General features: G+C 43.3%; 1 protein-coding gene across 1 annotated transcript; it reads right to left on the bottom strand.

Moving 5' to 3' along the window:
• Window positions 1-2,925: 2,925 nt before the first annotated feature.
• Window positions 2,926-14,537, bottom strand: LOC121534536 (zinc finger protein 501-like). The gene is made up of 2 exons (XM_041841118.1): window positions 14,285-14,537; window positions 2,926-4,650 (listed from the first exon to the last, which is right to left on the bottom strand). Exons 1-2 carry the CDS (start codon window positions 14,475-14,477, stop codon window positions 3,500-3,502), a joined length of 1,344 nt encoding a protein of 447 aa, XP_041697052.1. The 5' UTR covers window positions 14,478-14,537; the 3' UTR covers window positions 2,926-3,499.
• Window positions 14,538-14,801: the final 264 nt, after the last annotated feature.

The raw sequence follows: 14,801 nt of genomic DNA, 5'->3' as shown, positions 1-14,801 counted from the left end.
CCTTTTGTGGCAGGGCTGAAATGCAGTGGAAATGTTTTTTTGGGATTAAGTTCATTTTCATGGCAAAGAGGGACTTTGCAATTAATTGCAATTTATCTGATCACTCTTCATGACATTCTGGAGTATATGTAAATTGCTATCATCAAAACTGAGGCAGCAGACTTTGTGAAAATTAGCATTTGTGTCATTCTCAAAACTTTTGACCACGACTGTAAATCGAATGATAACTCAGAGTCACAAATGTGCCTAATGCGAAGGAGTTGGCTATATGGTAAACCTTTCTTTTTTTTAATGAAGTTGTCTGATAACTGTTGAAATGAAGAAAGGTATTTCTATCCATTTCTTTTCTATACACCTCAGTGTGCAAGCCATTGTAATCTTTCTAAACCAAAACATCCAAAAAGGAAACATGTTCTTTATCGGATACTAACGTAAATTTAATGGATGGCATCCTGGAATTCATGTGTGTAAAGAATTCCTGCAATTCAAGATCATTACCTGACCAAATGAAAAAAGATGTCATCGATCTCATAAACACTTTGATAAACTTAGAATAGAGATTATCATCGTATACAAAGTCCAACTCAAATCTCCCCATAAATTCATTTGCACAATTGGACGCAACTGGCGATCCCATAGCAGTTCCTTGAACCTGAAGATAATAACAGTCTTCAAACGTATCTTCAGGTTCAAGGAACTGCTATGGGATTCCCAGTTGTGCCCAATTATGCAAATATTTTTATGGGCTCATACCGAAAGTTCATTCGGCAATAAAAATGTCAATTTAAGTTTATTTACCGGAATGCTGTCCTATTTCTGTTCTTTGGATTATACACACGAGGATCCAGCACCCGATTTAAGTTTATATAAATGCCATTAGAAGATGATTATTGGAATATTAGCAGGTTTGTGGCGCACGCAGACCTCAAAATTGGCATTACATTTCAAGTGGCATTAAAAAGGTCTTAAAAAGTCTAAAATTCAACTTGATAGAACCTGCAAATACAGAGATTCAGACCATGCTGATGGAGGTCCTCAAGATGGCCACCAAATCAAAATCAAATTGTATTTGTCACATGCCCCGAATACAACAGGTGTAGACCTTAGAGTGAAATGCTTACTTACAAGCCCTTAACCAACAACGCAGTTTTAAGAAAAATAAGTGTTAAGTAAAAAATAGATAAGTAAAAATAAAATAATTAAAGAGCAGCAGTAAAATAACAGTAGCGAGGCTATATACAGGGGGTACCGATACAGAGTCAATGTGCGGGGGCACAGGTTAGTCGAGGTAATATGTACATGTGGGTAGAGGTAAAGTGACTATGCATAGATAATAAACAGAGAGTAGCAGCAGCGTAAAAAGAGGGGGTGGGGGGTGAGACAATGCAAATAGTCTGGGTAGCCATTTGATTAGCTGTTCAGGAGTCTTATGGCTTGGGGATACAAGCTGTTAAGAAGCCTTTTGGACCTAGACTTGGCGCTCCGGTACCGCTTGCCGTGCGGTAGCAGAGAGAACAGACTATGACTAGGGTGGCTGGAGTCTTTGACAATTTTTAGGGCCTTCCTCTGTCACCGCCTGGTATAGAGGTCCTGGATGGCAGGAAGCTTGACCACAGTGATGTACTGGGCCGTACGCACTACCCTCTGTAATGCCTTGTGGTTGGAGGCCGAGCAGTTGCCTGGAACAACTCCCATCTCCAAGGAGCTCAGCCAAGGGGGAGGAGTCTGCAATGAATCAATTAGAAAACACAAGGGAGAAACACAGCAAGCCATAGATCATGTAAAATTAGAATGAGGTGAAAAATAAAAGCAAAACGCCACACACTGCTGTTCATGCTCCCAGGTGATTTTGATGTGACAACTTTTTGACCCTTAGGTCTACATCAGGCATCCATGACCTAACGGTCGAAATATTGTAAAAATAAAATAATCTGAGAGCATGAACAGCAGTGTGCGGCGCTTTCCTTTTTATATTTCATGAGTCCACCTTGCTCCAGCACCTGCAAAAAAAAAGTACCTGATGTGTGTATTTTCTTCAGCTTTTGTACGAAAATGTAAATTAAGGAACACAAAATATATTAAATAAAGGTCACTGCCATAGAAATCATGCTAAATTAGAATGAGGCACACAAAATATATTAAATAAAGGTCACTGCAAACTCAAAATACATATTACATTTAAAAAAGTGCTGGTCTCCAAATGGGGGAAAAACTAGGGAAGGCAACGTGACAGTGTTTGCATAAGCATTTACAGTACAATTGGTGGTGAAGATCAAAAAAAAAAAAACTATTGGCCACAAAATATTGCTAACAAGAAAATATGAAATAATATACTGAACAAACATATAAACGCAACATGCAACAATTTCAACGATTTTACTGAGTTACAATTCATATAAGGAAACCAGTCAATTGAAATAAATTCATTAGGCACTAATCTATACATTTCACATGAATGGGCAGGGGTGCAGCCAATCAGAATGAGTTTTTCCCCCACAAAAGGGCTTTATTACAGACCAAAATACTCCTCAGTTTCATCAGCTGTCCGGGTGGCTGGTCTCAGACGATCCCGCAGGGGAAGAAGCCGGATGTGGAGGTCCTAGGCTGGCGTGGTTACATGTGGTCTGCCGTTATTAGGCCAGTTGGATGTACTGCTAAATTCTCTAGAACGACGTTGGAGGCGGCTTATGGTAGAGAAATGAACATTCAATTCTCTGGCAACAACTCTGGTGGACTCCCTCAAAACTTGAGACATCTGTGGCATTGTGTTGTGTGACAAAACTGCACATTTTAAAGTGGCCTTTTATTGTCCCCAGCACAAGGTGCACCTGTGTAATGATCATGCTGTTTTTGTTTAGTTTTTTTGATCATGCTGTTTAATCAGCTTCTTGATACACCACACCTATCAGGTGGAGGGATTATCTTGGCAAAGGAGAAATGCTCACTAACAGGGATGTAAACAAATTTGTGCACAACATTTGAGAGAAATAAGCTTTGTGTGTCTATGGAAAAATTCTGGCCTCTTATTTCAGCTCATGAAACATGTTGTGTTTAAATTTTCGTGTCAGTATAAATCATTCAAATCATAATAGCTACAAGGTCAAATCTTTATTCCGACGGATACTGTTCATTTGCACCTCACAGACCTCTTTCAAGATGTATGTTTTTGCACATACTGTGGTGTTGTGTTCTTCATATGCCCCAAAAAGGTAAATATAAAGAAATTCACAGTAAATGTAAAAAAATTAAAATAAATCAAGGATGCCTTTTCATTAGGGCATTGACCAGAATCATTGCATGTATACGGTTTCTGTCCTGTTTAAAACAGCATGTCACAGTTCAAGGTACCCTCCTGACTGGATGTGCGTATGTTTTTCAGCTTTTGTACCCTTCTGACTGAAACATTGAATTTGAACAATCTAAACAATATTGCTGGAACATGCAATGCACTGAGCAGATTTCTCCCTGTGTGTGTCCCATTTAGTTCTCATATCTTCTTTCATGGAGAAGTACTTGCCGCAGCTGTGTGCATCATCATGTGTTTCTTCAGGGTTAGATTGAGCCTAAAGCATTCGCCACAATCATGACATCGATACGGTTTCTCTCCTGTGTGAATCCTTAAGTGCTCTGTCAGTTTTTCCTTTCGGTTAAAGCACTTCCCACAATCTTGGCACTGATGAGGTTTTTCTCCTGCATGAACCTGCATGTGGCGATTAAGATTTATAACACCTAGTCCACACACAGGGCACGTGCATGATTTCCCCCCTGTGTGACTCGCCATATGCGATCTCAGGTTTCCCTGCAGTTTGTAGCATTTGCCACATTGCTTACAGCTGTATGGTTTTGTTCCAGTGTGGGATCTCATATGGTCTGTCAGGTGCTCCTTCCGTGTGTAGCATTTCCCACAGACATTGCATTGAAATGGCCTCTCTCCTGTATGGAGCTTCTTGTGACGACTTAAGTGAGATAGAAATGTAAAGCATCTGGCACAGAAAGGACACTTGTATGGTTTCTCCCCTGTGTGTATCCTCAGGTGATCTATTAGTCTTGTGTTTAGAGCAAAGCATTTGCCACAATACTGGCAGCAGTATGGTTTCTCCTGTGTGTGAGTTAACATATGCACGTGCAGGCAATACTTGCGGTTAAAGCATTTACCACAGTCTTTGCACTCAAATGGTTTCTCGCCTGTGTGAGTTCTCTTGTGTGTTTTCAAATGACATGGTCTGTCATAGGTTGCTGTGCACTCAGTACAACTGTAGGACCTCTTCCTTGTGTGAGCCCTCAATGGCTCTATCAGCTCACTGGTTGTCTTGACCTCAGCGCAGATGTAAGAGCTTTGTCCTTTCTTTAACCGTGTTCTCTTAATTTTGAGAGGCTTTAACTGTGTGAGGGGAGCGTAACTGGTTGATTCTGATATTCCGTCATCCTCTCCATCAGGTTTTGTTTGGATCTGTTCTGCTGCAATTGTGGATAGGGAGTCCCTCTTGCTGTTCTTCCCAGTTTTGTAAAGGTGTGAGCCCTGATCACTGTCACTTTCCACACAGGGAATGAAGATCTCTGTGTCCTCTTGATCACTCCAAACCTGCTCAGAGTGCTGCTGGTTAGAGGGAACCTCGTCTTCAGAGACAGTGAGTGTGAGCTGCAGGGGGTCTGGAAGGAAAGATAGGAAATAATTTTCAAGAAAGATTTTCAATAAATAATCTACCTCTGTGACTTGACTCTTAACAACATGATTTATTAGCATCACTCACATAGTGTAGATATAACTGCTGTTGTAGGAGCCAAATAGTTTATTCAATAATTGTATGTTTCAAATTCATAATGAATTTCTGTTGTGTGTGTGATTGCCACTAATCTTCTGTGAAGTGTGTGTACCCCCTCTACAGGCTGAAGGGGAACACAGTTAAAAGGCCTATAGGGAGTGACTGGAATGGCAGCCACAGTCTTTTGACCATGCGTCCATGCCATCAAATTACATTTTTCAAATCAAATTGTATTTGTCACATACTTCATAGACAACAGGTGTAGACTAACAATGCATACGGGTGCATTTCCAACAATGCAGAGTTAAAGATTAGATCAAATAGAAATAAAAAAGAAATACTGCCATGAGGAATAAATACAGTGAATAACAAATCCAAATGATGAGTAAAAGTAACATGGCTATATATAGGGAGTAGAAAATAACATGGCTGTATACATGGAGTACCAGTACCGAGGCGATGTTCAGGGGTACGAGTTAATTGAGATAGCTACTGTATGTACTGTACATATAGGTAAGGGTAAAGTGACTAGGCAACAGGATAGATAATAGACGGTAGCAGCAGCGTATGTGGTGAGTGTGAAAGTGTGTGTGTGTGGCGTTAGTATGCATGTTATGTGTGTGGGGAGGTATGTAGTGTGTGTGTTGGGTTGTCAGTGTAAGTATGTGTGAGTGTGGGTAGAGTCCAAAGTGTGTGCATAGAGTCATTTCAAGAGTGTGAGTACAAAAAAAGTTCAATGAAGGTAGTCCGGGTAGCCATTTGATTAGCTATTTAGAAGTCTTGTTTAGAAGTCTTATGGCTTGGGGGTAGAAGCTGTTCAGGGTCCTGTTGGTTCCAGACTTGCTGCATTGGTACCACTTGTCATGCGGTAGGAAAGAGAACAGTCTGTGGCTTGAGTGGCTAGAGTCTTTGACCATTTTTTGGACCTTCCTCTGACACCGCCTGGTATAGAGGTCTTGGATGGCAGGGAGCTTAGCTTCAGTGATGTACTGGGCCATACGCAGTTGCCATACCAAGTGGTGATGCAGCCAGTCAAGATGCTCTCAATGGTGCAGCTGTATAACGTTTTGAGGTTCTGAGGGCCCATGTAAAATCTTTTCAGCCTCCTGAGGGGAAAGAGGCGTTGTCATGCCCTCTTCACGACTGTGTTGGTGTCTTTGGACCATTATACATCCTGATGTGGACACGGAGGAGCTCTCGACCCGCTCCACTACAGCCCCGTAAAAGTGAATGGGGGCGTGCTCGGCCCTGTGTAGTAGGATTCGATCTTAGTCCTGTATTAGCGCTTTGCCTGTTTGATGGTTCGTTGGGGACTTTGAATTGAAGGATCCTGGGCGTCAGAGGAAATCTCGTCTCCTCAAGCACAGCTACTGGTTCAGCTGCAGCTGTGATAAATCTGGTTAAAACAATGTATAGTAAGTGTATATTTAGCATTTGTGAAATTATTTGAATGTGATATGATAGTAAAGGGCTTTATGTTTCTAGGACCGTATCGCAATTGAGAATCGATTCACATTTAGATTAGGTATTTGGCTATTTTGGCTGCCAGAGCCAGTTTACCTCTGAAAATAATATACAGTGCATTCAGAAAGTATTCAGACCCCTTCCCTTTTTCCACATTGTTACGTTACAGCCTTATTCTAAAATAGATTTTTTTTTATCCTCATCAATCTACACACAATACCCCATAATGACAAAGCGAAAACAGGTTTAGAAATGTTTGCAAATGTATTAATAAAAAACAGAAATACCTTATTTACATAAGTATTCAGGCCCTTTGCTATGAGACTCGAAATTGAGCTCAAGTGCATCCTGTTTCCATTGATCATCCTTGAGATGTTTCTACAACTTGATTGGAGTCCACATGTGGTTAATTCAATTGATTGGACATGATTTGGAAAGGCACACACCTGTCTATATAAAGGTCCCACAGTTGACAGTGCTTGTCAGAGCAAAAACCAAGCCATGAGGTCGAAGGAATTGTCCGTAGAGTTCAGAGACAGGATTGTGTCAAGGCACAGATCTGGGGAAGGGTACCATACAAATTCTGCAGCATTGAAGGTCCCCAAGAACACAGTGGCCTCCATCATTCTTAAGTGGAAGAAGTTTGGAACCACCAAGACTCTTCCTAGAGCTGGCCGCCCGGCCAAACTGAGCAATCGGGGAGAAGGGCCTTGGTCAGGGAGGTGACCAAGAACTCGATGGTCACGCTGACAGAGCTCCAGAGTTTGTCTGTGGAGATGGGAGAACCTTCCAGAAGGACAACCATCTCTGCAGCACTCCAAAAGGCACCTAAAGGAATCTCAGACCATGAGAAACAAGATCATCTGGTCTGATGAAACCAAGATTGAACTTTTTGGCCTGAATGCCAAGCGTCACGTCTGGAGGAAACCTGGCACCATCCCTACGGTAAAGCATGGTGGTGGCAGCATCATCGTGTTGGGATGCTTTTCAGCGGAAGGACTGGGAGACTTGTCAGGATCGAGGGAAAGATGAACGGAGCAAAGTACAGAGAGATTCTTGATGAAAACCTGTTCCAGAGCGCTCAGGATCTCAGACTGGGGCGAAGGTTCACCTTCCAACAGGACAACTGTCACGATCGTCATAATGATTGGACCAAGGCGCAGCGTGATATGCGTACATCTCTTTAATAGTGTACTAGCAACACGATACAAAAATACAAAACAACAAAACGAAACGTGAAGTCCTCGGTCATGAACACAAACCAACACGGAACAAGATCCCACAAAACACAAGTGCACAACAGGCTGCCTAAGTATGGTTCCCAATCAGAGACAACAAGCAACAGCTGATTCTCGTTGCATCTGATTGAGAACCACCCCGGCCAACCTAGAAAACACATGAACTAGAAACTGAACATAGAACACAAAACATAGACCCTACACACCCTGGCTCAACATATAAGAGTCCCCAGAGCCAGGGCGTGACAGTACCCCCCCCCAAAGGCGCAGACTGCGACCGCGCCAACATAAACCCAACAGGGGAGGGGCCGGGTGGGCATGCCGCCTCGGAGGCGGATCCGGCTCCGGGCGTGACCACCACCCTCTAACAACCCCCCCCCGTAGCACCCCTGGTCTGGTCTGGCCCCGCTGGCTGGAGCTGGACTGGACATCGGTGGAGCGGTTGCTTAGGCTCCGGTGTGGAGCAGCTGACCGGTACCTGACCAGGCACCGGTGAAACAGGCACGGGCTGCGCCGGACTGACGACGCGCACCACAGGCTTGGTGCGGAGAGCAGGAACGGGCCGGACCGGACTGACGACGCGCACCATTGGCTTGGTGCGGGGAGCAGGGACGGGCCGGACCGGGCTGACGAAGCGCACCACTGGCTTGGTGCGGGGAGCAGGAACAGGCCGGACCGGGCTGACGACGCGCACCATTGGCTTGGTGCGGGGAGCAGGGACGGGCCGGACCGGGCTGACGAAGCGCACCACTGGCTTGGTGCGGGGAGCAGGAACAGGCCGGACCGGGCTGACGACGCGCACCATTGCCTTGGTGCAGGGAGCAGGAATGGGCCGGACCGGGCTGACGAAGCGCACCACTGGCTTGGTGCGGGGAGCAGGAACAGGCCGGGCCGGGCTGGCGACGCGCACCATTGGCTTGGTGCGAGGGGCAGGAACAGGCCGGGCCGGGCTGGCGACACGCACCATTGGCTTGGTGCGAGGGGCAGGAACAGGCCGGGCCGGGCTGGCGACGCGCACCATTGGCTTGGTGCGAGGGGCAGGAACAGGCTGGGCCGGGCTGGCGACGCGCACCACAGGCTTGGTGCGAGGGGCAGGAACAGGCCGGGCCGGGCTAGCGACGCGCACCACAGGCTTGGTGCGAGGGGCAGGAACAGGCCGGGCCGGGCTGGCGACGCGCATCACAGGCTTGGTGCGAGGGACATGAACAGGCCGGACCGTACTGGGAACACACACCACTGGCCTTGTGTGGGGATCAGGAACGGGCCGGACCGGACTGGTAACACACCTCAGTACCTCTCACCGTGCCTCTACACTCTCCTTCCCTCTACTGACCAATGGCCCCCGTAACCTGGTGGCCTTCTCTCCTCGTCCACAAACTCGCCCTTTATCTGCCTCCAGCAGCCCCGTCGTCCATGCCGTGTGCCCCCCCAAAAAAAATTATTGGGGGTGCCTCTCGCCTGTCCGACGACGGCCCGGTTGGCGCCGCTTCTCCTCTCCTGCCTGGGTCTCCCCCTTCATCGCCCTCCGGTAACGGACGGCCTCCTCCTCCGTGATCTGCCCCCAACCGAGGAGGACATCCACTAACGTTACCTCCGGCGTTTGCTCCTGGACACGCTGCTTGGTCCTGTATTGGTGGGATCTTCTGTCACGATCGTCATAATGATTGGACCAAGGCGCAGCGTGATATGCGTACATCTCTTTAATAGTGTACTAGCAACACGATACAAAAATACAAAACAACAAAACGAAACGTGAAGTCCTCGGTCATGAACACAAACCAACACGGAACAAGATCCCACAAAACACAAGTGCACAACAGGCTGCCTAAGTATGGTTCCCAATCAGAGACAACAAGCAACAGCTGATTCTCGTTGCCTCTGATTGAGAACCACCCCGGCCAACCTAGAAAACACATGAACTAGAAACTGAACATAGAACACAAAACATAGACCCTACACACCCTGGCTCAACATATAAGAGTCCCCAGAGCCAGGGCGAGACAACAACGACCCTAAGCACACAGCCAAGACAACGCAGGAGTGGGGGACAAGCCTCTGAATGTCCGTGAGTGGCTCAGCCCGAACATCTCTGGAGAGACCTGAATGTTATTTTATTTTAAATTGGATATTTGGTTCTCTTGTCAATAGCTATTGAACCAAGCATGCCATGACAATGAAAATAGGATATTCTGAATCAGGGGTGGATGGAGAACAATAGTTTATCATTTAAATGATAATAAAAAAAGACATCAATTAATTCTAAATGGATATCTAAAACAAAATCTAGACTCTAAAATCAAACATATTTGGGTCAGTATCAATGTGTGACGTCATGTCCGTAAGACAGCCTGAACACGCATTGTGTAAGAGCCAATAGAATGTAAACATTTTCCCGGCTTTCAATCTTCAATAGCACTTACAAAGTGTGCCATGACAATGAGAATTATATATTCTGAATCGAAGGAGGATGGACAACCCCCCCCCCCAAAATGTAGTTATACAATTTAAATGATAATAATAAATAATCTATTAATTCTAAATGGATATCTAAAATACACTCCAGACTAAAATCAAACAAATTTGGGTCAGTATCAATCCAAAATCTTTTTTATAGAGATTTTTTTAAGGTGTGGAATGTTCTCCATCAACTCTGATTCAGAATACACCATCTTCATAGTCATGGCATACTTAGTTCAATAGCTATTGATGAGAGAACCGAATATCCAATATAATTGTTTTTTACCTCAGTCACTTACACTCCTTAATAGTACATTCTTGGGCTAACTTCCACCAGGGTTGCCATGGTTGCAGTTTTCTATCCAGTAGCCTATTACTTTATCCGCCATTGTAGGCTACCATTTAATACAATAAATATGTTGAAATGACTATATCACTGGAGTCATTGCAAATCAATTTGTGCCACTTGTGTAGCCTACCTGGAGCTGGCAAATAAATGGATTGAATAAATAGCCTATAACTTCAGTGTATTGTTGTTGTAGCCTTGTGTTCTTATGCAATTATTAATGGCCATGTTCAGTTAATTAAATTGGAAGTTATCAAAGCTCTATTGCAATTGCCGATCAGTTGTTAGAACGTATTAGAATGACGGTAGTCATTAGTCAGTCGGAATAGGCTATAGGTAAAGAAATTAAATAAACACTGAGTGTTGTTGACAAGCATATTCAGTTTACAGTGGGGGAAAAAAGTATTTAGTCAGCCACCAATTGTGCAAGTTCTCCCACTTAAAAAGATGAGAGAGGCCTGTAATTTTCATCATAAGTACACGTCAACTATGACAGACAAAATGAGGGGAAAAAATCCAGAAAATCACATTGTAGGATTTTTTATGAATTTATTTGCAAATTATGGTGGAAAATAAGTATTTGGTCAATAACAAAAGTTTCTCAATACTTTGTTATATACCCTTTGTTGGCAATGACACAGGTCAAACGTTTTCTGTAAGTCTTCACAAGGTTTTCACACACTGTTGCTGGTATTTTGGCCCATTCCTCCATGCAGATCTCCTCTAGAGCAGTGATGTTTTGGGGCTGTCGCTGGGCAACACGGACTTTCAACTCCCTCCAAAGATTTTCTATGGGGTTGAGATCTGGAGACTGGCTAGGCCACTCCAGGACCTTGAAATGCTTCTTACGAAGCCACTCCTTCGTTGCCCGGGCGGTGTGTTTGGGATCATTGTCATGCTGAAAGACCCAGCCACGTTTAATCTTCAATGCCCTTGCTGATGGAAGGAGGTTTTCACTCAAAATCTCACGATACATGGCCCCATTCATTCTTTCCTTTACACGGATCAGTCGTCCCTGGTCCCTTTGCAGAAACACAGCCCCAAAGCATGATGTTTCCACCCCCTTGCTTCACAGTAGGTATGGTGTTCTTTGGATGCAACTCAGCATTCTTTGTCCTCCAAACACGAGTTTGAGTTTGTTTTTACCAAAAAGTTATATTTTGGTTTCATCTGACCATATGACATTCTCCCAATCCTCTTCTGGATCATCCAAATGCACTCTAGCAAACTTCAGACGGGCCTGGACATGTACTGGGGACACGTCTGGCACTGCAGGATTTGAGTCCCTGGCGGCGTAGTGTGTTACTGATGGTAGGCTTTGTTACTTTGGTCCCAGCTCTCTGCAGGTCATTCACTAGGTCCCCCCGTGTGGTTCTGGGATTTTTGCTCACCGTTCTTGTGATCATTTTGACCCCACGGGGTGAGATCTTGCGTGGAGCCCCAGATCGAGGGAGATTATCAGTGGTCTTGTATGTCTTCCATTTCCTAATAATTGCTCCCACAGTTGATTTCTTCAAACCAAGCTGCTTACCTATTGCAGATTCAGTCTTCCCAGCCTGGTGCAGGTCTACAATTTTGTTTCTGGTGTCCTTTGACAGCTCTTTGGTCTTGGCCATAGTGGAGTTTGGAGTGTGACTGTTTGTGGTTGTGGACAGGTGTCTTTTATACTGATAACAAGTTCAAACAGGTGCCAATAATACAGGTAACGAGTGGAGGACAGAGGAGCCTCTTAAAGAAGAAGTTACAGGTCTTTGAGAGCCAGAAATCTTGCTTGTTTGTAGGTGACCAAATACTTATTTTCCACCATAATTTGCAAATAAATTCATTAAAAATCCTAAAATGAGATTTTCTGGAATTTTTTCTCTCAATATGTCTGTCATAGTTGACGTGTACCTATGATGAAAATTACAGGCCTCTCTCATCTTTTTAAGTGGGAGAACTTGCACAATTGGTGGCTGACTAAATACTTTTTTTCTCCACTGTATATACAGTTGAAGTCGGAAGTTTACATACACCTTAGCTAAATACATTTAAACTCTGTTTTTCACAATTCCTGACATTTAAAATTCCCTATCTTAGGTCAGTTAGGATCACCACTTTATTTTAAGAATGTGAAATGTCAGAATAATAGTAGAGAGAATTATTTATTTAAGCTTTTATTTCTTTCATCACATTCCCAGTGGGTCAGAAGTGTACATACACTCAATTAGTATTTGGTAGCATTGCCTTTAAATGGTTTAACTTGGGTCAAACGTTTCAGGTAGCCTTCCACAAGCTTCCCACAATAAGTTGGGTGAATTTTGGCCCATTCCTCCTGACAGAGCTGGTGTAACTGAGTCAGGTTTGTAGGCCTCCTTGCTCTTCACAAGGTCTTTTGCTGTTGTTCTGGGATTGATTTGCACTTTTCGCACCAAAGTACGTTCATCTCTAGGAGACAAAACGCGTCTCCTTCCTGAGCGGTATGACGGCTGCGTGGTCCCATGGTGTTTATACTTGCGTACTATTGTTTGTACAGATGAACGTGGTACCTTCAGGCGTTTGGAAATTGCTCCCAAGGATGAACCAGACTTGTGGAGGTCTACAATTTTTTTTCTGAGGTCTTGGCTGATTTCATTTTGTTTTCCCATGATGTCAAGCAAAGAGGCACTGAGTTTGAAGGTAGGCCTTGAAATACATCCACAAGTACACCTCCAATTGACTAAAATGATGTCAATTAGCCTATCAGAAGCTTCTAAAGCCATGACATCATTTTCTGGAATTTTCCAAGCTGTTTAAAGACATAGTCAACTTAGTCTATGTAAATTTCTGACCCACTGGAATTGTGATACAGTGAATTATAAGTGAAATAATCTGTCTGTAAACAATTGTTGGAAAGATGACTTGTGTCATGCACAAAGTAGATGTCCAATCTTGCCTACATTTCGCCTAGGCTATCTGAAATTAGATGTAGGCCTATCAGGGGCTATAGGCTACCTGCATCTAGCTAAGAAACCATGGCAAAGTTGAATTACAATCATAAACCCAGATTTTCGTCTGTAGCCTATGCCTATTGAAATGACAAGTCCATCTTGCAAATGGGCCATTTAAAACTGTTTGTAGTCTTAACATCTGCACATAATAACGGCACAATTGCCATAAAATAGCCTAACATTTGTTTTTTTAAGTATGTCCAAGTGTTTCTTGCTCAGAGATTTCGAGATCCTCTGTCCAACTTTCATCACTCAAACTCTCTTGTCGGATTTATCTATAGTTATGCACATGCCAAAAGGGATTTATTTACAATTATAAACGGGGTTCGAGACCTGAATGCTGATTGGCTGAAAGCCATGGTATATCAGACCGTATACCATGGGTATGACACAAAATTACTTTTACGTTGGTAACCAGTTTACAATAGCAATAAGGCACTCCGCATTGCGTAATACTAAGAACAGGCCTAAGCCATGGTATATTGGCTATATACCATACCCCCTCATGCATTATTGATTAATCATAGCAGTCAAACGAGTTAAATCGACATCCATTGATGGAAAATGATCTGGCGAGTTTAATAAGGGCAAATTATATTTTCTCTTGCAACATATTCAAATTAGTTTATTAAGTCATGTCATAGTTTGCAATAATTATTATTTTGACAAACCGAATTTTGCTTCTAACGTAGTTCCAAGTTACGTCGATATTCCTTAATTGTCTCGATAACATTATGGGAAAATTGTTTATTGTATATATATATATATATATATATATATGTGGCAACTCCTCTCGCTGTCTGAAAAAATTGTGTAGTTTTCAGGCCTTTTGTGCGAGTTTTCAGTGTGATTGGGCACATTCTTTTTGCTAGACCTGGCAACTCTAACTTCCACCACTCTGTGCCTAAATGACTCGGAAGGAAATTGTATTGAGAACATTTTAGCCACTAGTAGTACAATGTGGTTATCTCAAGTGAAAGCTCTGGACAAGAGCGTCTGTTAAATGACACATTTAAAAATGTAATGTAAACATATAAACTCGCCTACCTGCTTTATGTAATTTTAGATCGGGATTAAAAACAGAATCCAGCAGCCTCTGCAGGCGTTGATTCTCCTCCTTTGAACGAGAGATCTCATCCTGGTACTCCGCAAACGCTTTTTCCACTACCACAGATATCTCTACAGCCACTGTTGTTAATCGGTCGGAGAGAAACGCTTGCAACAACTGTAATTTGGACATTTTGGTTGAAATGTCCTTCTACTTGTTCTGCCTTTGTGATTCGGTTCATGCAACACTTCATCAGCGTCTCATCAGCAACAATTAAAAAGTATTTCCGGGTCACGGAATAGTAGAAAAGTATCAAGAACCTGTATTGATTCATGATATATGAAAAATTATTCCGTAAACATTAACAATGATTCATATTTGTTCATATTTAAGTGACATTTGCATTAAATGTGGGTTTTAAAACATGTTCCAATGTCAAATAAATGCCCCCAATGTGAATCACTGTATATGGAATACATATTGGCTTATAGAGCAAAAACTATTCTGGGTACCGCA

Source organism: Coregonus clupeaformis, chromosome 21, assembly GCF_020615455.1.
Source record: "Coregonus clupeaformis isolate EN_2021a chromosome 21, ASM2061545v1, whole genome shotgun sequence".
NCBI classification, from domain to species: Eukaryota; Metazoa; Chordata; class Actinopteri; order Salmoniformes; family Salmonidae; genus Coregonus; species Coregonus clupeaformis.
The sequence above is the reverse complement of the archived record's forward strand: the minus strand, read 5'-3'. Positions and strand labels throughout refer to the sequence as shown.